Source organism: Hylobates moloch, unplaced genomic scaffold, assembly GCF_009828535.3.
Source record: "Hylobates moloch isolate HMO894 unplaced genomic scaffold, HMol_V3 SCAFFOLD_6, whole genome shotgun sequence".
NCBI lineage: Eukaryota > Metazoa > Chordata > Mammalia > Primates > Hylobatidae > Hylobates > Hylobates moloch.
This window is the reverse complement of record NW_026652281.1, coordinates 117601721-117621400: the sequence shown is the minus strand read 5'-3', so window position 1 is coordinate 117621400 and position 19680 is coordinate 117601721. Positions and strand designations below refer to the sequence as shown.

General features: G+C 50.5%; 3 protein-coding genes across 20 annotated transcripts in view; 2 read left to right on the top strand and 1 right to left on the bottom strand.

Annotated features, from left to right (window-relative positions):
• The first annotated feature begins 14 nt into the window (after positions 1-14).
• On the top strand, positions 15-7079 carry APBB3 (amyloid beta precursor protein binding family B member 3). Of its 7 annotated transcripts, XM_058439910.1 has the most exons (14): positions 224-417; positions 701-864; positions 946-1022; positions 1892-1952; positions 2116-2262; positions 2388-2515; positions 2893-3028; positions 3166-3250; positions 3521-3604; positions 3869-3984; positions 4119-4310; positions 5802-5913; positions 6201-6361; positions 6969-7079. In XM_058439910.1, the coding sequence occupies exons 1-14, from the start codon at positions 369-371 to the stop codon at positions 7005-7007; spliced, it is 1551 nt and encodes a 516-aa protein (XP_058295893.1). In that variant the 5' UTR covers positions 224-368; the 3' UTR covers positions 7008-7079. The 7 variants fall into 7 exon arrangements, with proteins under 7 accessions (XP_032013986.1, XP_032013985.1, XP_058295896.1 ...); XM_032158095.2 differs by lacking the exon at positions 6969-7079 and adding an exon at positions 2766-2771 and having other exon boundaries at positions 15-417; positions 2914-3028; positions 5802-6355; XM_032158094.2 differs by lacking the exon at positions 6969-7079 and adding an exon at positions 2766-2771 and having other exon boundaries at positions 15-417; positions 5802-6355.
• SRA1 (steroid receptor RNA activator 1) lies at positions 7050-14110 on the top strand. Its single transcript, XM_032158099.2, has 5 exons — positions 7050-7196; positions 7352-7477; positions 12421-12623; positions 13423-13531; positions 13682-14110. Exons 1-5 carry the CDS (start codon positions 7136-7138, stop codon positions 13891-13893), a joined length of 711 nt encoding a protein of 236 aa, XP_032013990.1. The 5' UTR covers positions 7050-7135; the 3' UTR covers positions 13894-14110.
• Positions 14111-15024: 914 nt separating this feature from the next.
• ANKHD1 (ankyrin repeat and KH domain containing 1) overlaps positions 15025-19680 on the bottom strand; it is a 140987-nt gene continuing 136331 nt past the window's right edge. For all 12 annotated transcript variants that reach the window (XM_058439909.1, XM_032158077.2, XM_032158080.2 and 9 more), the window contains 2 exons: positions 15525-15695; positions 15025-15367 (listed from right to left, as the gene is read on the bottom strand). In XM_058439909.1, coding sequence (XP_058295892.1) covers positions 15364-15367; positions 15525-15695 — 175 coding nt within the window. In that variant the 3' untranslated portion in view covers positions 15025-15363. The remainder of the gene's footprint in view (positions 15368-15524; positions 15696-19680) is intronic.

Genomic DNA, 19680 nt, shown 5'->3' with positions numbered 1-19680 from the left:
GCGAGTGCGCGCGGCGCATGTTCGGCGTGTCGGTCTTCGGGCGTTTGATGAGTTCATAGTTGCGCGGTGGTGTCAGCGGTTTCGCTGGCGTTCATGGGCCTCCCCCGGACCCACACACGGAAACACGCACCCATTCGGGGATCCAGACGCCCGTTTACACGTACCACCCCTGGGCGGGCTGTGCGGCTCAGGCCCTCCCCCGGGACCTGCCCGTGTCCCGCCCCGTGTGCCACCCCGTATTTGTGCGGCGCCAGCTGGCCCGGCAGCCTGCGGCGCAGAGAGGCTGGGCTTGCAGGCGCAGTAGCTCCAGAGGTCGCGCTGGGCTGAGAGTGCGGGCCGGCAGAGGCTGGTGGGGAGCAGCCGGGGTTATGCTGGGCAAGGATTACATGCTGGCCATCATTCTGGTCAACTGCGATGGTGTGCACGGAGGGGCCCGGTGGGAAGACCAGGAGCTGAGGGAGGACGAGGGAATCCGAAAGGCTACTCTGGGGCTCAAAGACAGGGTGGGGGATACCTCTCTGTATAGGGACCAGGGGGCGAATGAACCCGGTCTTTACATGTGATGTCTTCAAGATTGAGGAGCTTGGATCTTCAGCCTAAGAACTGACCCATTTTGGGGATGGAGAGGGGTTTATGACAGCATGTTATTCTGAACTCACAAATCATATGCTCCCTCCTCTCTAATCCGGTGTTGCTGTAGATGACTTGTGGGGGGACCACAGTCTGGAGGGGGAGGCTGGCCTGCCTCCTGGCTGGAGGAAGATCCACGATGCTGCAGGTACTTACTATTGGCATGTACCCAGCGGTAGCACCCAGTGGCAGCGCCCAACCTGGGAACTAGGAGATGCAGAGGACCCAGGCACGGTAGGTGGAGTGTGAGGAGGAGGTCTGAGCCCGTGTGTGGACCTAGGTCTGCTGTTACATTGACTAACTCCCACTCTACAGGGAACGGAGGGGATTTGGGGACTGCGGCCCCCCAAAGGGAGATCCTTCTCCAGCCTGGAGAGTTCACTGGACCGGAGGTAACGGGTGGCCCAGGCGAAATGAAAGGCTTGGGGTTCCATGGTGTTCAAAAACGCAGCTGGACCCATGGTCTGCTTTCCAGCCCAGGTTCTGGATTCTGTCACATGTTTTGGGTTCTGATATGTTCTTGGCTCTGTCCCAAGTTCTTAACTGTCAGTATTTTGAGTTTTATCCCTTGTTCTAAGCTCTTGTTTGTAGCTACATGTTTTTCATATTCTTGGTTCTCCTAACCTATCATGTTCTAGACCTTGGCCACTAAGTTCTGTTCTAGGATCTTTTGTCCCACTTTGGAGTTCTGGTCCACATTTTGGACCCTGTTCCATTTTGTGACTTTGTTTTTTATTTTTCGAGATGGAGTCTCACTCTGTCACCCAGGCTGGAGTGCAGTGGCACGATCTTGGCTCACTGCAACCTCTGCCTCCCAGGTTCAAGTGATTCTCCTGCCTCAGCCTCCTGAGTAGCTGGAACTACAGGCACACACCACCATGCCCGGCTAATTTTTGTATTTTTAGTAGAGATGGGGTTTCACCATGTTGGCCAGGATGGTCTCGATATCCTGACCTCGTGATCCACCCATCTCAGCCTCCCAAAGTGTTGGGATTACAGGCGTGAGCCACCACTGCACCTAGCCTTGTGACTTTTATTGTGTGTTCTGTGTCTGGGTCCTGTGTCCTGAATTTTCCCTCAAATTGTAAGTCACACTTTATGTTACGTTAATATGTCCTGGGCTCTACCTGCTCTGGTTTTCTATTTCTGGTGCTATATTCTGGGTCTTGCCCCTCATCCTGTGCTTATCAAGTTGTCTAGGCCTCACCAGTGTCCCTACTGTAGGAAATGTGGTCCTCTTAACAGCTGTGCTCTCTTTCAGTAACTCTGTTTCCTGGTATGGTGAGGAATCCTACATCCAGAGCATGGAGCCAGGGGTTAAGGTAATGACTTGGGCCTGAGGGCATTGGGAGGTCCCAAGGGAAAGACAAGGGTGGGATTGGACTGAGCAGAGGTGATCGAGGGTGAAGACAGGGAGTATGTATTGTGGCACCTGCCACCCTACTCCATCCTTATTAATTCCTGTCCCTTCCCCCAACCTGTCAGTGCTTTGCAGTCCGCTCTCTGGGCTGGGTAGAGGTACCTGAAGAGGACCTGGCACCGGGGAAGAGCAGTATTGCAGTCAATAACTGTATCCAGCAGCTGGCCCAGACCTGCAGCCGGAGCCAGCCTCCAGATGGTGCCTGGGGTGAGGTGAGTTAGCTGGGCCCTTCAATGGGTTGGGCCCAGGGCCCAGCAGAGGTAGCTGTCCCTGAATTGCCTATTTCTCATGGCAATGACCTTTATCTGAGCTCTGGGCTGACCTCTGTCCTTGGCAGGGCCAGAACATGTTGATGATCCTGAAGAAGGATGCCATGAGCCTAGTGAATCCCCTGGACCACAGTCTGATCCACTGCCAGCCTCTGGTGCACATCCGTGTGTGGGGTGTGGGGAGCTCCAAGGGCCGGTGAGGATGCCTACATCCCCCAAGCGAGAGCTACTTCTCCCTCCCTGCTGCAGGCTGTGATCCCCACCGATGCTGATCCCCAGTACTTGAACCCCTGGACACAGATCCTCTGATATGGACCCAGGATTGCTTCCCCTGCCTGGTCCAGCCCTGGTTGGGGAGGGTGGGCCCAGCTCAGCAGGGACAGATGGGGGAGAGTCCGAGAGGCTGGGCTGATTCCCTTCTGTGCTCCCACATGCTTCCGGAACAGTGACAGGTGAGTGAAAACCAGGTATCCTGAGCCCCATCCCTGTCCTCCCTACTCCATCCCTGCTATATCCCTAGCCTGACTTTCCAGCCTCCTGCAGGCTCCCGCCTCTAACCAGCCTCTACCCCAGCCCCATCTCTGCCCCTGCTAGGGACTTCGCTTTTGTGGCAAGTGACAAAGATAGCTGTATGCTCAAGTGCCATGTGTTTCGCTGTGATGTCCCTGCCAAGGCCATTGCCAGTGCCCTACATGGGCTTTGTGCCCAGGTAAGTGTCAGGGGTGGGGCAGGGAATGTGGGTAAGGGGTTGGGTCTGAAGCTTCCAAGGTGGTTGGGGTGGTATTGGCCCTTTTACCCTAATTCCTCTCTCTCCCTGTGGCTCATGCTGGCTTCACTGTGTTTTAGATCTTGTCAGAGCGAGTAGGGGTCAGTGCTGATGCCTCTTGCTGCTCCCCAGATCCCATCTCCCCTGAAGACCTGCCACGGCAAGGTATGGGGAGGGGAGACCTGCATTGCTGCATTGGGCTGCTTTGGTGCTGCTTTGTGGGCGGCAGGGGGGCGGTTTCTGTTTATTTAATACTTCTGTGGATAAATTTCTGAGGTGTCTGGTCTCAGGGATCCCAAGCCACGAGTTGGAGGAGCATCTATGAGTCTTTTCTTCTACCAGCACCAGCTCTGACCTGAGTCCTGGCCCAGTCAGAAGGGTGGGGAAAAGGGTAATTGAAAGAGCTGCCAGGCCAGCTTGGTGTGTATATTTCAGTGGAGCTGCTGGATGCGGTAAGCCAAGCTGCTCAGAAGTATGAGGCACTGTACATGGGGACACTGCCAGTCACCAAAGCCATGGGTGAGGACTGAGGGGGCTGCATATGGTGGGCTGTGTGAGGCAAGGGGAAGGTGAGTGAGGTGGGGCCCATTATCATTTCTCAAGAGTCCTCCCATGGCCTTGTTATGGCCTGGGATCTACCAGCCTTCCCAACTCAGAATTCTAAGCCTTGCCCCAGCTATCGTATTCCCTATCTCTGAATCCCAAATCAGTGAGAGGGGGCTAGACACTCCCTGCAGACTCTTTCTTTTACAACTGGGAGACACGCTGGGCATGTTCCCCCAGGCATGGATGTGCTGAACGAGGCCATTGGTACCCTCACCGCCAGGGGGGACCGGAATGCCTGGGTCCCCACCATGCTCAGTGTGTCTGACTCTCTCATGACTGCACACCCCGTTCAGGTACCAGAAGAGGGTGAAGTTGGGGGCTTTGGAGGGGTGAGCAGGGATGCTGAGGGGTCACTGCTTGCTGTTGGAAAAGTTAAGTGGGTCTGGCCCATGCTTGGCCCTCTAGTGACTAGGCCTGGTGTGGGCAGGCAGAGGCCAGTACAGAGGAGGAGCCATTGTGGCAGTGCCCTGTGCGCCTTGTGACATTTATTGGTGTTGGCCGCGACCCACATACCTTTGGCCTCATCGCTGACCTGGGCCGTCAGAGCTTCCGGTGCGCAGCCTTCTGGTGCCAGCCCCATGCAGGGCGACTCTCCGAAGCTGTGCAGGCTGCCTGTATGGTGAGTCATGGGTGGGAATGGGTGGGTGGGATTGCCCTGCAGCTGCTCTCCACTGTTTACTGGGGATCCGGGTCAGCAGCCTCTTCAGAGATCACAAACCTGGGCTGATTCTGGTTCATTAATGTTTTGGCCCTCATGTTGTTTTTAGTAAGTTTTAATTAGTTGCCAATATTTAAAGGCCAGGACATTTCACATAATAATCGCTATTCTTGTTTTTCTTAAAATATCAAGAGCTCTGGCACTCAGTTCACACGTGTAAATGTCAGCATGCAGCCAGAGTTGTGCAGAAGCTGTGCCCTAAAGAGTTGGCATTGTTCCTGTTTGTCTCATTTAGGTTTATTTTCTGGCATCTGTGGGCATTTGAGTGTGGGTTGCTTACACTTTGTTAGTTCAGTTTGCTCATTCATTCAACAAATATGGGTGCCTACGGGGTCCCAGGCACCATAGTTGACCCTGAGAATTTAGTGCCGTGGACGGCCCAGCCCTTGCCTTCACAAAACACTTAGGATAGAGCCAAGATAGACCAGAAATAAGTTGTACACCACTGGTTGATGGAAGAGGTGGCCCCTTTAGGGGTCAGGAAGGCTACCTGTAAGAGGTGATAGAAAACCGACAGCCCAAGAGGGAAGTTAGCCAGGTGAAGGGGAGTGGGGCAGGTGTACCAAGCACAGGGAACCTTAGCTGTGAAGGTGAGAGATATTAGCGGATGAGAGTATCTGAAAGAATCTAGTGTATCTGGCATGCAAGGGGGATGCAGTGACAGATGAGATCAGAGAGAATGACAGAAGCCAGGTTTGGGGGACCTCATAGGTCAGGGTGATGAGTTTATCTGGAGGCACTAGGAAGCATTGAAGCCCGACAGTGAAGTCAGGGTTACGGATTAGGATGACCACTTAAGCTATAGTATGGGTAAAAGATTTGGAGGACATAATAGCAGGTAGGGAGGCCAATTAGGACACCTTTGAGCTGTTCAGATGAGATGACTGGGAAAAGTTGCATTGGGGCTGGAGTTTGAGTTGTACACCCTTACCCTTCACTAGGGAATCCGCTTTGCCAGGGACTAGTCCCCACCAGTGAGAGATGGAAAAGAGGCAACATAGTGGTACATGTAATTAAGAGTTTAGGCTCTACAATCAGAGAGAACTAGGTTTGAATGCCATTTCTGCCTTTCTCTGGCTGCGTGACCTTGGGCAAGTCATATACTCTCTGAATCTCAATTTCCTCATTTGCAGAACACGGATAATAACCCCTCATAAATAACTGAATTATACAAAGCACTTAGCAGTGTCCAGCCCACCCTCCTTAAGTGTCTGATACATGTTTTATGATTTTGTTATTGAGCTACCTCGGAATGCTCTAGAAACTCCACATGTGGCCGACTACCAACCTTGTTATCAGACAGAAGCTTTGGCCAGTTCCCTGTCCTGCAGAAGCTTTCAGGGAGTCTAGAGGCAGAAAGTAGCTGGATCCTCACATTCCCCTTCTCCCTAGGTTCAGTACCAGAAGTGTCTTGTGGCCTCTGCAGCTCGAGGCAAGGCCTGGGGTGCCCAGGCCCGTGCCCGCCTGCGGCTCAAGCGGACCAGCTCCATGGATTCCCCAGGAGGTCCCCTGCCCCTCCCCCTGCTCAAAGGAGGGGTTGGTGGTGCAGGGGCAACCCCTCGAAAGCGGGGTGTCTTCTCTTTTCTTGATGCCTTCCGGCTGAAACCCTCTCTGCTCCATATGCCCTAAACTTTTCTGGGAAGGCTGGGGAAGGAGGCTCTGGGTCCATGCCTAACTCTATACCGTTTTATTCCTCAAGGCCTATAGCCTGTCACCCTTTGAAGCCTTCTCTGCCTGTCCCTCTGATCCTTGTCCACCGTCTATTTATTGCCCAATTTATTATTTATACGGATGACTGGGAGGCACTGCACCACAACGTAGGACTCTGGCTCCCCTTTCCTTGGGTCCTTGTGTTCCTTGCCCCTGTCCAACCCTGGACAGTTGGCTCTACCTCAGTAACACTTTATAGCAAAATCAGTGCAAATAAAAATCCCTCAGTGACCTCACTGGATGTGAGTATATTGGGCCTGGGACAGGGCTGGGGGCTAACAGCCTGTGTGAGATGAGTGTTTTTGTGTCTGTGCTTGATGTTGGTGGCTCTGTAGTCACATGACAGCATGGGTGTGATGGAGATCTGACTTCATTCATTCAACAAACATATTTTCTAAGGAGTTCCCTGTGCCAGGCACTAAGCTGGGCACTGGGAATGTAATAAAATAGTCAAGGTCCCACCTTCTGAGACTGTCCGACAGGGAAATGAACAAGAGTCAAATAAGACAGAAGATGTGATGTAATATACCTACGAAATCTCAGAGGGTTGTAGGGTTGTGGGAGCTCAAGTGAGACACTTAACCTGGCCTGAGACATTCCAGAAGGCCTCCCGAAGAACTGACAGCTGAGAACTGAAGGAAGATGAGTACTAGTTAGTGAGGCTACCGGACGTGAATGTGGAGATTGTGCAGGGCAATGCAAGAGGAGGCTGTAGAAGTCAACCTGGCTAGATCACAGTGGGGCATATGTGGGGCAGGGGCTTCTTTGTTTGAACTTGCTCCTGAGAGGATGAGGCCTCCTAGAGCGCTGGCTCCTGGACAACAACCTCCTTTGGTGCCTTGTGACCAGGGCCCTGATGGTTCATTAGATGGAGTCTTCGAGTCTTAGGGAGTTGCCGCAGGGTCCCCACAGCGGCTCCCGACGGTTGTGAATGAACATCCATCCTCCAGAGCTTCCGGCAACCTGCCTGGCCCTGGACGCGTCTCAACTGGCCCGCGTGAGCGGCCGCCCCGGAAATGACGCGTTGCCCCGCTGGCCAAGCGGAAGTGGAGATGGCGGAGCTGTACGTGAAGCCGGGTGAGCGGAGCCGGCGGGCTAGGGCACTAGGTCGTCGCCCCGGCCTAGGCTGGGGGCGGTTGCGGCGCGGAGTATGGACCCTCTGTCTCCCCCAGCCCCAGTATAAGCTAACAGTGGAGTTCCGGACTCGCTTCACACATCCCTCGCCTCCGCAGGCAACAAGGAGCGCGGCTGGAACGACCCGCCGCAGTTCTCATACGGGCTGCAGACCCAGGCCGGCGGACCCAGGCGCTCGCTGCTTACCAAGAGGGTCGCCGCACCCCAGGATGGATCCCCCAGAGGTGCGTGGGGCCCCTGTGCTCGGAGGCCGACGGAGAATGGGGAGTGTAAGAGATAAGCCTATCTGGAAGGCTTCTTTCTCTACCCCGAGGGCTCCTTAAGGAGAGAGGTTTGGGGGCTCCAGTAAGGGTCTCAGGGCAGGTGCTTTTCCGAGCCCCTTCTCTGCTGCTCAAGTTAATAAATGGTATATTGATTTAAAAAGACTATTTTTTCATCCTAGGTGATCTTATCCAGACCCGTGGCTTCTAACATAGTTTTAATTCTCAAGTTATTTTTCTTTGTTAACCTATACCTCTTCCCAGAACCTTATAGTGGCATGTTGATTTGTCCATTCTGTCTTCACTTACGTATATGATAATCATCAGACTTCACAGTTTTTCATTCATCTAATCACTATTATTTACTGAGCACTTACTATAAGTCAGGCACTGTTTGAGGGCCAACTAGACAGCAGTGAGAAAGAAAAAAGATCTGTGCTTTCAGGGAGTCCACGTTGGCAGCATTGGAGATGGGCTGAAAGATGAAATAGTGGTGAGGGGGCTGCAGAAAAATAAGCGGTGGTGTAATATGACTGGGTAACGAGGTGTCTGAGGGGCTGACATTTAAGCCACACAAAGATCATGTACAAAAGCATTCCAAGCAAAAGAAACAGCTGCAAAAGGAATTAAGTTTGGCCAATTCAGAGACTGATGAAATATAGAGTGGCTGGCTACAGCACAGTGGGCTTTGTAAAGCAGGATAAGGAATTTGTATTTTAGTCTACATAAAGTTGGAAGCCATTGAAAAGTTTAAAGTAGAGGACAGCCACCTTTCCCTCTGAGAATTTTCCAAGCCATTAAATGGGCTGTGCCATTGCCCCCATAAAGGGGCTCAGGTTTGGTTCTTTCAGTGGCCCTCCATTCTCCACACCCTTTTTGCTGTAGAAGAATGATACAAGGCTTGGTTTCCTAAACTCAGCAGTATTGATAGGTTGTGGCCAGAAAATTTCTTTGTGAGGGACTTTCCTGTGTCTTATGTTTATCAGCAACTCTGACTTCTACCCAATAGATGTCAGTAGCATCCACCCAGTTGTGATAGCCAAAAGTGTTTCCAGACTTTTGTCCTGTGGGCACTATCTTCCTAGCTTGAGAACCAGGGACTGATTTACATTTTGGAAAGATCACTGTGTCTGCTGTGTGAAAACAAGATTTTAGGGGAGTGGAAAGACAAATTACAGCTATTATGGTAATATAGGCGAGATTTAATGATTTGCATAAGGGTGGGAGTCAGGGTGGTAGGAGTTGGATGGATATGAGATGGAGAAGGTCAGTAGGAATGAGTAGATTAGGAAGAATCCATATAACTAAATTTTTTTGCTTGATATAGGAAGACTGGGGGATAGTGGTTTTGGGGAGGGGGAGTTTTTTTGGGGGGCCATGTGAAGTTTAGGCTGTTACTTTTGGGGAAAGTTCTAGGCCAGAATTAGAGAAATAAGTCACCATTACAAGGATGGTATTTGATGTCATGGGCTTGAATAAGGCCAGGGACAGAGCCATAGGGCACTCTAGCATTTCAAGGTTGAGAAGGAATCAGCAAAGGAGATTGGGAAGTGGCCAAAGAAGAAAATAGGAGAGGCCAGGCGCAGTGAGTCACGCCTGTAATCCCAGCACTTCGGGAGGCCAAGGTGGGCAGATCACCTGAGATCAGAAGCTCAAGACCAGCCTGGCCAACATGGCGAAATGCTGTCTCTACTAAAAATACAAAAATTAGCTGGGCCTGTAATACCAGCTACTTGGGAGGGTGAGACAGGAGAATCGCTTGAACCTGGGAGGCAGAGGTTGCAGTGAGCCGACATCGCACCACTGCACTCCAGCCTGGGCGACAGAGTGAGATTCCGTGACAAAACCAAAACCAAAATAAAATAGGAGAGCGTAAAGACATGAATCAATAGTGATGAATGCTGCTGAGACATCAAGATAGAGACAAGGGGCCAGGCGCAGTGGCTCACGCCTGTAATCCCAGCACTTTGGAGGCCGAGATGGGTGGATCACGAGGTCAGGAGTTCAAGACCAGCCTGGCCAACGTGGTAAAACCCCGTCTCTACTAAAAATACAAAAAATAGCCAGGTGTAGTGGCAGGCACCTGAAATCCCAGCTACTCGGGAAGCTGAGGCAGGAGAATCATTTGAACCTGGGAGGTGGAGCCTGCAGTGAGCTGAGATCGCACCATTGCATTCCAACCTGGGACTCCATCTCAATAAAAAAAGTGACAAGGAACCAGTAGATTTGACAAACATAGCAGTTACTCATGATCATAACAAGAGCAGTCTCTGCAGTAGTGAGAACAGAAACAGCTGGAATGGGCTGAAGAGAGACTGTGAAAAGTAGAGAGAGTGACTATAAAGAGCTCACTCAAATTCTGCTGCGGAGATAAGAAATGGGACAGTATCTGAAAATGGAACGTGAAGTAAGGGAATGTTTTGATAATAATATACTAGACCATGTTTGTACACTAATGGGATGATTCAGTAGAGAGGGGGAACTGATGATGCAAGAGAAGATAGTTACAGTAGGTAAGTCTAGAGAAGACAAGAGAGGCTAGGATGCAGAGTACAGCTGGAAAGATGGCTTTTGATAGGAGCAGGAACCTTTTCATCTATTACAAGAGGAAGAAAAGTGGCCACAGATGCAGGTGGGTTAGGAGGACTGGTGGTGGGAAGATGAGAGAGTTCTGTTTAATGACCTCTACTTTTCAATGAAACATTAGGCAGTGTCAGAAGAAGATAGCAGGGAAAGGAAGAGAAGTTCTGAAGAGTGGAAAAAATGAGCCAAAATGTCCAGGCAGTGTTTGGTACCTTTTAAAATCTGTGGCCATGAAGTTAAAGTATCAGTATGGCTCTGTTTTCCCTCCCAAGTGCAAGCAAGTTGGGTTTAACCAGGAAAGTGGGACAATGGGAGGAGATAAAGGAGGTAAAAATGTTTATAAGGGGGTGATGTTAATGTACATTGAAATCAAAGTAGCTAAGCTGGAAGGGGTAAGGGGGTGATCAGATTTTGGAGGTGATAGTGTTGTGAACAAGGCAGGGGGATGAGAAGCTGATGTAGGGTGGGAAAAAATGATCACTGGAGGTGAAGAGGTCAACTGAAACACCAAATTATTAGATGAATTAATCATCCTTGTGGATGTTGGTACCTAAAAGTAAACTTTTGACTTTTCCAGTCTTCTGTTAGTGGTTCCCATTACTAAAGTCAGAAACTAAGAGTCACCTTGACTTTTCTCTTCCTCACTCCCAATCCACTCCTGTTGCTACTTCCTCCTAAGTAAATCTCAGACTACTCCATTCCCCTCATCTACTCTTTTACCCTAGTCCATGCCAGAATTATCTCTTTCCTGAACTACTCAACCTCTCAACTGGTGTTCCTGCCACCACTGTTGACCTGTTTTCATCAGTTTTTCACAGAGCATACATGTTTAAAAATAAGTCTGGTCACATCACCCCTTGCTTTTATAAACCTGCAGTGGCTTCCCAGTACCATTGACTCAAGACCAAACTCTTACAAAGCCCCGCAGGGTCTGGACCCTCTGCTTACCTCTGTAATGATCGCTCATACTACTTTCTTCAGTGATAATAATTTTTAGCCATACAGGCCTCATTACTGTCTCTTGAACAAATCAAAAGTTTTCCTGCTTCTTGGGCACTGCTCTCACCTCTACCTAGTACATATTCCTTCAACTCTTCATAGCTGCATCTATCTCATCCATTAGTTCTCAATTTAATAAAAACAGCTCAGTTTGTACTTTTTGCTACATACTAGTCTAGCAGCTGTTTTTTGTTTTTGTTGTCTTTAAAGAGGGTCTTAGTATGCTGCTCAGGCTGCTCTCAAACTCCTGGGCTCAAGCGATCCTCCTACCTCAGCCTCCCAGTGTGCTGGGATTAGAGGCATGTGTCACCACACTCAGCCTGTACCTGTATTCCTAATCTTCATTGCAACCTTGTGAAATAAGTGGCTTTATATACATCCCCATTTTACAGAAGAGGAACCTAAGCTCTGGTTGAAAGTAACTTGCTGAAAGTCACATAGCAAGTGAGCTCAGATAAACTTAAATGTACCTCAGAAGGCCTTCCTTGAACACTTAGTCTAGATAGGTTCTCCCATTTCTCTTTATTGCATAAACCATTTTATTTCTTGGTAGCAAGTAAAATAATTTAGTAATTTTGTGTTTTTTTCCCTCCCTCTAGAATTAAGCTCTCTGAGGTCAGGAACTTAATCTGTCTGGTTTACTTCCTCCTGAGTAGCCAGGACTATAGGTGTGTGCCACCACACTTGACTAACTTTTAAATTTTTTTGTAGAGATGAGGTCTCACTATTTTGCCCAGGCTGGTTTTGAACTCCTGAGCTCAGGTGATCCTCCTACCTTGGCCTCTCAAAGTGTTAGTATTACAGGCGTGAGCCACTGTGCCCAGGCCTGGTTTACTTTTCTTTTTTTTTTTTTTTTGAGACAGAGTTTTACTCTTGTTGCCCAGGCTGGAGTGCAATGGCACCATCTCAGCTCACCACAACCTCTGCCTCCCGGGTTCAAGCGATTCTCCTGTCTCAGCCTCCTGAGTAGCTGGGATTACAGGCATGCGCCACCATGCCCGGTGAATTTTTGTATTTTTAGTAGAGACGGGGTTTTGCCATGTTGGCCAGGCTGGTCTTGAACTCCTGACCTCAGGTGATCTGCCCGCCTCAGCCTCCCAAAGTGCTGGGATTACAGGCGTGAGCCACCACACCCGGCCACCTGGTTTACTTTTCTAATCTTTAGTGCCTAGCATATTGTCTGCCGTAGAGTGGGGACTTCATAAATGCGTATTTTTAAATGAATAAGTTGTCTCAGAGAGTAGCCCATCTTAGAAGGGGTGAATTTAGAGTTAAGCTTCTTACCCATTTAAGCCATGTTGCTTGATCTTGCTATACCTTTTCAGTCCCCGCATCAGAGACTTCTCCTGGGCCTCCCCCAATGGGGCCTCCACCTCCTTCAAGTAAGGCTCCCAGGTCCCCACCTGTGGGGAGTGGTCCTGCCTCTGGTGTGCAGCCCACAAGTTTCCCAGTCGAGTCTGAGGCTGTGATGGAGGATGTGCTGAGACCTTTGGAACAGGCATTGGAAGACTGCCGTGGCCACACAAGGGTAAGCCCTGGCACATCAGAGGTTAGAGAGGGCTCCCATCCACAGCCAAATGCAGGAATGGTTCCCAGAGATAGACTTAAAGTTCTTAATCCTTTGAGAGTTATGGACTCCTTCAGAATCTGCTAAGGCCTTCCCAGAGAAATGAACACAGGATTTCAGGAGCATTAACAAGACTTTTGAAGACCAATCAATAGAAGATGCTGTAGGAATAACAGTTGAATTCAGCTCCTATTAGTGAACAACCTGATTTTCTGTACCTCCATGCCATTCAGAGCAGAAGCTGCTGATTTTATTCTCAGGAAATTTATATTGTGCCCAGTTAGGGAGAAAGAAACCTCTTCTAGCTTTAGTGTTTTCTTAGTTCTTAGAAAAAGAGATCTGAAGAATGTCTTAAAAGAAAGGGAAAGTAGCATGGTAATTTCACCTCTTTGGCACTTAGTTTTCTTTTTGTGAAGTAACGCTACAGGATGAGCTTCTGAGAGTCTGAGAAGCCCCTGAAATTTTAAAATTCTAGTCATAGGAGGAGGTGGGTTAGGAAGACTGGTGGTGGGAAAATGAGAGAATTCCTGTTTAATGACCTCTACTTTTCAATGAAACATCAGGCAGTGTCAGAAGAAGACAGCAGGGAAAGGAAGGTTTCATCAGGTTCTCAGTGGGGCCTCTAATCTTTGGGTAAAGAACCAGAACTCTAAAGTGTGGGCCAGAGAAAGCAGGTGCTTCCTATGTGGTGCTGTCTTCCCCCTCTCCTCCCCTCATTGGGCTGGCAGCACTGAATTGGAGGGGCGCTTCTGTCTCTTAGAAGCAGGTATGTGATGACATCAGCCGACGCCTGGCACTGCTGCAGGAACAGTGGGCTGGAGGAAAGTTGTCAATACCTGTAAAGAAGAGAATGGCTCTACTGGTGCAAGGTATGGGTGGGTTCTTTGGTATAGCCTAAATCCCTTGTCCTGCTGTGGTTGGCTGTGCTGGAGTAGGTGCTGAGATTTTGATTGACTGGGAGGGGAGGCATGGAAGCTCTTGTACCACAGGCTGCTTGCTCAACCCCCGTCTCTCTTCAGAGCTTTCAAGCCACCGGTGGGATGCAGCAGATGACATCCACCGCTCCCTCATGGTTGACCATGTGACTGAGGTCAGTCAGTGGATGGTAGGAGTTAAAAGATTAATTGCGGAAAAGAGGAGTCTGTTTTCAGAGGAGGCAGCCAATGAAGAGAAATCTGCAGCCACAGCTGAGAAGAACCAGACCATACCAGGCTTCCAGCAGGCTCCATAATCCTCGGTTCCCCAGACTCACCGGACACCATCTCCTATGCCTTGGAGGCCTTCTCGCACTTGGCTCCCTTCTTACCACCACCAAGACTGTCCCACTGGGCCTGACCCACCTATGAGGGAAGAAGTCCCACCTGGGCCAGAGGGAGTTCATGTGTTACTCATAACATTGCATTTCAATAAAAACATCTCTGTGATGGGCCTTGGGTAGGAGAGATGAACCCTTCCTGTGCCAAGCTAGTCCCCTCTGGTGTCCTCGACTGCCCTGCTCCCTGTGCGTCTGCAAACCTCTGTTCTCCCTTCTCCATTCATCAGGAAGGGATCTGTTGGGTATAGTCAGACTACTGCCTACCTCTTTTTCCCAAATTAGACTGAAGGCACATCCTGTGCTGGGCGGAGCAGCTCTGTGTTTGGATGGTTTCATTTCAGCATGAGAACAGACTCAAATAGAACGGGGAGACTTTTCCCTCAACAAAAGGAAAGACAGTCCTATTTGCACTGTATCACCCTTGAGATACAGGTGTTACAGAGATTAGAACCACATTGAGTGGGGTTTTTGCAGTGTAAATCGAAGGAGAAAAAGACCAGATTACTGAGATTTGGGATTGTAACTCTGACTTGCCAAACAAGCTGCTGCCTCATTTTGGGTTTCAGTGTGAACTCTAAAGTCTCCTGTAACCCTTTGAGAGAGGTACTTGGTGGATTATCATGCTGTGAGAAGGGTACAAGGTTTTTGGTGTTGGAATAGAGGAACTGGTACTTAGAAGTGGGAAGCAGAAAAGGCATGGGGAGAGACTGGGGATGGCTATAGGTTGGGACAGCACCTGTTTTCCAAGAGTCCTGCTTTGGAATGGATAGGGGAGGGGCTTCTGGGGGGGCCTGGTTCCAGGAAGGCTGCTTCCTGGAAAGACAGGAACAGCCCTTGGCAGTGGCCAAGCTATTGCTGTTTATGGTTTGGAGGCTCATGTAACCTGCCACTGTAGCGTGCCTCAGGTTCTAATTGCTGCTGGAAGTGGGCCTGGTGGGAGCTGGGAATGGATCTGAGGCCGCCGAGCTTAACCAGGCCTGCCAGGACCCTCAGCTGTGTGGCTGAGATGAGAAAATCAGCATTGAGGAGAACACTGGAGCCAAGGCATTTCTTTGAATGTTTACTAAGCAGCCAGAAGGTGACTTACTCCATTCCCCAGTTCCAGCCCCTGAGCATAGAGGGTTTAGGGTTAGGAGGAGTACCACAGACCGAAGAGGAAGTAGAGTTAAGGGCTTGGCAAGTTGCCCACTCCTATCCCTGGTCTAGCTGCCTCAGAACTAAAGGAGGCCTGGAACTAACAAGTCACTCCCTTCCAGATTAAATGAGGCCAGCTGGCCTTTGGATGCCCCAGGAAGAGGTGGTGGCAGCAGTGGCATGAGGGATCCCTCTGTAACTCCACATGCTGGGTCATCTGCACTGGATTAGATGTCCATTTCAAATTGTGCATCATCTGGAGAGAGAAAAGGCAGGAAGACAGGTTGCTGGTCTGAGGATCTGCAGGCTCAGCATCAGTGCAGAAACCCCTCTTGGACCTGAACCCCCACACTGTGTCACAGTGGCATTTGAACTCAAAGGCCGGGACAATTCTTAATTCCTGCTTTCCTTACCGGGTATCTCTTCCTCTGTTTCCTGCTCCTTCAGCTCCTCCAGCTTGGAGAGAGGGGCTGTTGGAGGAGTTGTGACCCCGGGAATCTGAGGGAGGCAGCAGGGGGGTGTCCGGGCAATGGGTGAGTTCTTGCACTCCAGCAGGAACTTTCGGTCGTAGATGATCCTGGTGCCTGTCAAGGGGTTGGGACTGAGGTAAGAGTCAGGAGCTTGGGTACCGAGGTGACTGGGGTCCCAGACTCAGGCCTTTTGGGGCCTGGAGGTGAGGGTAGTGTTGAATTTCCCTGTGTATCAAAGGACATCTGCTCTGAAGCCCAGCTAGGTTCTGAGCAGACAAGCCTTCACAGTGCTTAAAATCTTCCAGACCTAACCAAGATGTGGGTATAAAGCAAGGGGGGCATCCCAGCTGGTATAGGCAGGGGCTTTATGTTTGGGAGAGCTTCAGATCTTCGCTCTAAGAGGAACACCAAACTTTGGGTTCACGTACTTCATGCTGCTCCTCTACCACTCTGAAACCTCCTTGCTTTGGTCTCACCAGTGAAGGTGAGACCTAGACTAACAGCCTCAGGTGGTTCAAGAAGTGAAATAGCAGTTGTGAAGGGTTCCACCCAGTGCTGTCACCTGGGCTATCTCCTGCAAGGAGGGGAAACGTACTGTTCTAATCCTGACCCCTCCCAGGTCCTATAAGGTTCACACTAGCTCAGAGGAACTTGGCCCGCCATAATGTCCTCAAAGGGCCCTGCCCTGTTCCTCCCCTCCGCTTCCGCGTGGCAGGAATCCCTGGGTCGGGAGCCCAGCAGCTCGTGATCCCAGGCTGCTCGCCCAACCAAACAGACGCCAGCCAGCAGCACATAAACGGAGCAACTGCCCCAACTGTTCTAGCTACTCCACTTCTCAAGACCCGCTGCTTCCGGCTGAGGTCACGCTCCGTAGGGGGCCCTGACCCCTATTCCTAGGAAGCAAAGTCGCGAGGGGTAAGGAGCGTGTGTAAGGCGCCAAGAACCCAGGCCACAGTGAAGGATTACAGCCCAAACACCCGGAAGCTAGGCTCATGGCCTTGTTGCATCACCTAGTTTTTGGGAACTGAGCTTCCGCTCCAAACATTCTCCCCCAAAGCTACAACCTGTAGAGGGGCCTGCAGACAAGTCTTAGGCCTGTCCCTCCCCTACCCCCGCCCCGCAACAACACGCACGCGCTAATATGTCCGCAGCCTGCGGACCCCTGCCCGGCACGCTGACCTCCCGGGGTAGTGGCGTATAGCGTGCCCCCCGGCGTGGTGCTGTAGCAGTCGGGCAGCTGGTCCCGGCCCCCGGGAATCGGGCAGCTAGTAGACGTTGACATAGCGAGCGGGAGGAGCAGCAAAGTAACCGCCTGGCGTTGAGGTCGAGGAGCGCAGCTCTGAGTCTGAGGCGGACTCAGCCGACCACGTGCAGCTGCTGGCAACAACACTAGAACAACGTCACGCCCAGGGCGGGCCACCGGCCGTCACTCAACCCGACGGTCCCGCCCTATCTGCTAGGAAGCCAGCCCGGTTCAGAGAAAGCTGGAAATGCGTCCAAAGTCCTAGGCCCCGCACCGGCTTCCAGTTCCTGCTGGCCCAGCGCTGGCCAACCTGCCTGAGTGCTGCAGCAGCTCAGCTATTTACTGTTTATAGCTGGGAGCTGGGGGCAGGTGAATTAGGGCAAGCGTTTTTATCCTGTATTAGTTCACCCATTCCTCGCCAACTTTTGGATAGTAAAGCACTATGATTAGCTTAAGTCACACATCTTGCAGGAAGGGAAGCTGGGATTCAAATCTGACTGCATCTGATTCCAGGACTGTGCCCTTAAGCCCAGCTGTGTACTGCCTCCCATAAACAGTAACAGTACAAGGCCGGGTGCGGTGGCTCACGGCCTGTAATCCCAGCACTTTGGGAGGCTAAGGCGGGTGGATAGCTTGAGCCCAGGAGCCTGAGACCAGCCTGGGCAACATGATGAAACCTAGTCTCTACTAAAAATACAAAAATTAGCCGGGAGTGGCAGCATGCGCCTGTAGACCCAGCTACTCGGGAAGCTGAGGTGGAAGGATAGGTTGAACCCAGGAGGTGGAGGTTGCAGTGAGTGGAGATTGCACGAGTGCACTCCAGCCTGGGTGACACAGCGAGACCCTGTCTCAAACAAAAACAGTACGGGGTGAAACATGCCTTGATGGCCTGGAGCACAGCAGGAAGAGGAAGGTGAGGGAGGGCTGGTCATCTTTCTGAAGAAGTGGTACCTGGACTAATAAAAGGATGAGTCAAGCTTGGGGGCTACAGCTGAGGCATCACCAGTCAGAAGGCCTGCCCTTTGATCTCTTTGCCAGTTAACTAAGGAAGGGCAGGGGGCTAGTGAGGAGGGCTTGGTCTTTAGCAGGAAAGAAAGGTCAGAGAGTTTGGCCTTGGAGATTTTTTTTTTTTATGTAGACACAGTGATATGACAGGCTGGAGCGAGGTGGTGGGATTGGTGAAGATGTATATACACTGGAAATCTTGAATTCATCTGGCTGTCCTGTTTGGCTTCCTCAAAATCAATACTGCCTCCACTGTCCCTTCCCCTCACCAAAAATTAAGTATAGACCACCTGACTGCATCCATTTATCAATATTAACTCAGCTCTGGCTTCATCAGATTTCTCCTTAGGTCTGATTTCTTCACTCATTTAAAAAAAGATTGCTTCTCAAACTATTTATTTTCTGAGATAGGGTTTTGCTCTGCCGCTTAGGCTGGAATGCAGTGGTGTAATCTCAGCTCACTGCAAACTCTGCCTCCTGGGCTCAGGCCATCCTCCCACCTCAGCCTCCTGAGTAGCTGGGACCACAGGCGCCCACCACCACACCGGGCTAACTTTTGTATTTTTTGTAGAGACAAGGTTTCACCATGTTGCCCAGGCTGGTCTCGGACTCCTGAGCTCAAGTAACCTACCTGCCTCGGCCTCCCAAAGTGCTGGTACTGTAAGTGTGAGCCACCACACTTGGCCAGCTTCTCAAACTTTAATGTGCACATAAATCATCTGGAGATATTGTTAAAATGAGAATTCTGATACAGTATTGGTCTGGGTGAGATTTTGGATTTTTTTTTTTTTTTTTTGACACAGGGTCTCACTGTCACCCAAGCTGGAGTGTAGTGGTACAATCATGGCTCACTGCAGCCTCAACCTCCTGGGCTCAGGTGACCCTCCCACTTCAGTGTCCTGAATAGCTGGGACCACAGGTGCATACCACTGTACCTGGCTAATTTTTAAATTTTTTGTAAAGGCGGGGTCTCACTATGTTGCCCAGGCTGGTCTCAAACTTGTGTGCTCAAGTGATCCTCCCACCTTGGCCTCCCAAAGTGTTGGGATTACAGGCATGAGCCACCAGGCCGAGCTAATTGTGGATTTTTTTTTGAGATGGAGTTTTGCTCTTGTCGCCCAGGCTAGAGTGTAATGGCATGATCTTGGCTCACCGCAACCTCCGATTCCCGGGTTTAAGCAATTCTCCTGCCTCAGCCTCCTGAATAGTTGGGATTACAGGCATGTACCACCACACCCAGCTAATTTTGTATTTTTAGAAGAGACAGAGTTTCTCCATGTTGGTCAGGCTGGTCTTGAACTCCCAACCTCAGGTGATCTGCCTGCCTCGGCCTCCCAAAGTGCTAGGATTACAGGCGTAAGCCACCACAGCTGGTTGATTTTTTTTTTTTTTTTTTAATGGAGTCTTGCTCTGTCACCCAGGCTAGAGTGCAGTGGCATGATCTCGGCTCACTGCAACCTCTGCCTCCTGGGTTCAAGCAATTCTCCTGCCTCAGCCTCCTGAGTAGCTGGAATTATAGGCACACACCACTGCACCTGGCTAATTTTTTGTATTTTTAGCAGAGACCAGGTTTCACTATGTTGGCCAAGCTGGTCTCGAACTCCTGATCTCCAGTCATCTGCCTGCCTTGGCCTCCCAAAGTGCTGGAGTTACAGGCATGAGCCACCGGGCCTGGCTGCAATTGTGAATTTTTAATACAGTAATGCAAACGCTTCAGGGCCTCAGAAACACACTTCGGGTAGCAAGGGTATGTATATTTTATTGTCCCGAAAAGGATTTTGAGTGTCTTACAAAATGGTGCATGCCAAAATGAAGTGTCTTAGCAGTGCTGGAGGGTAAAGTTTGGGAACA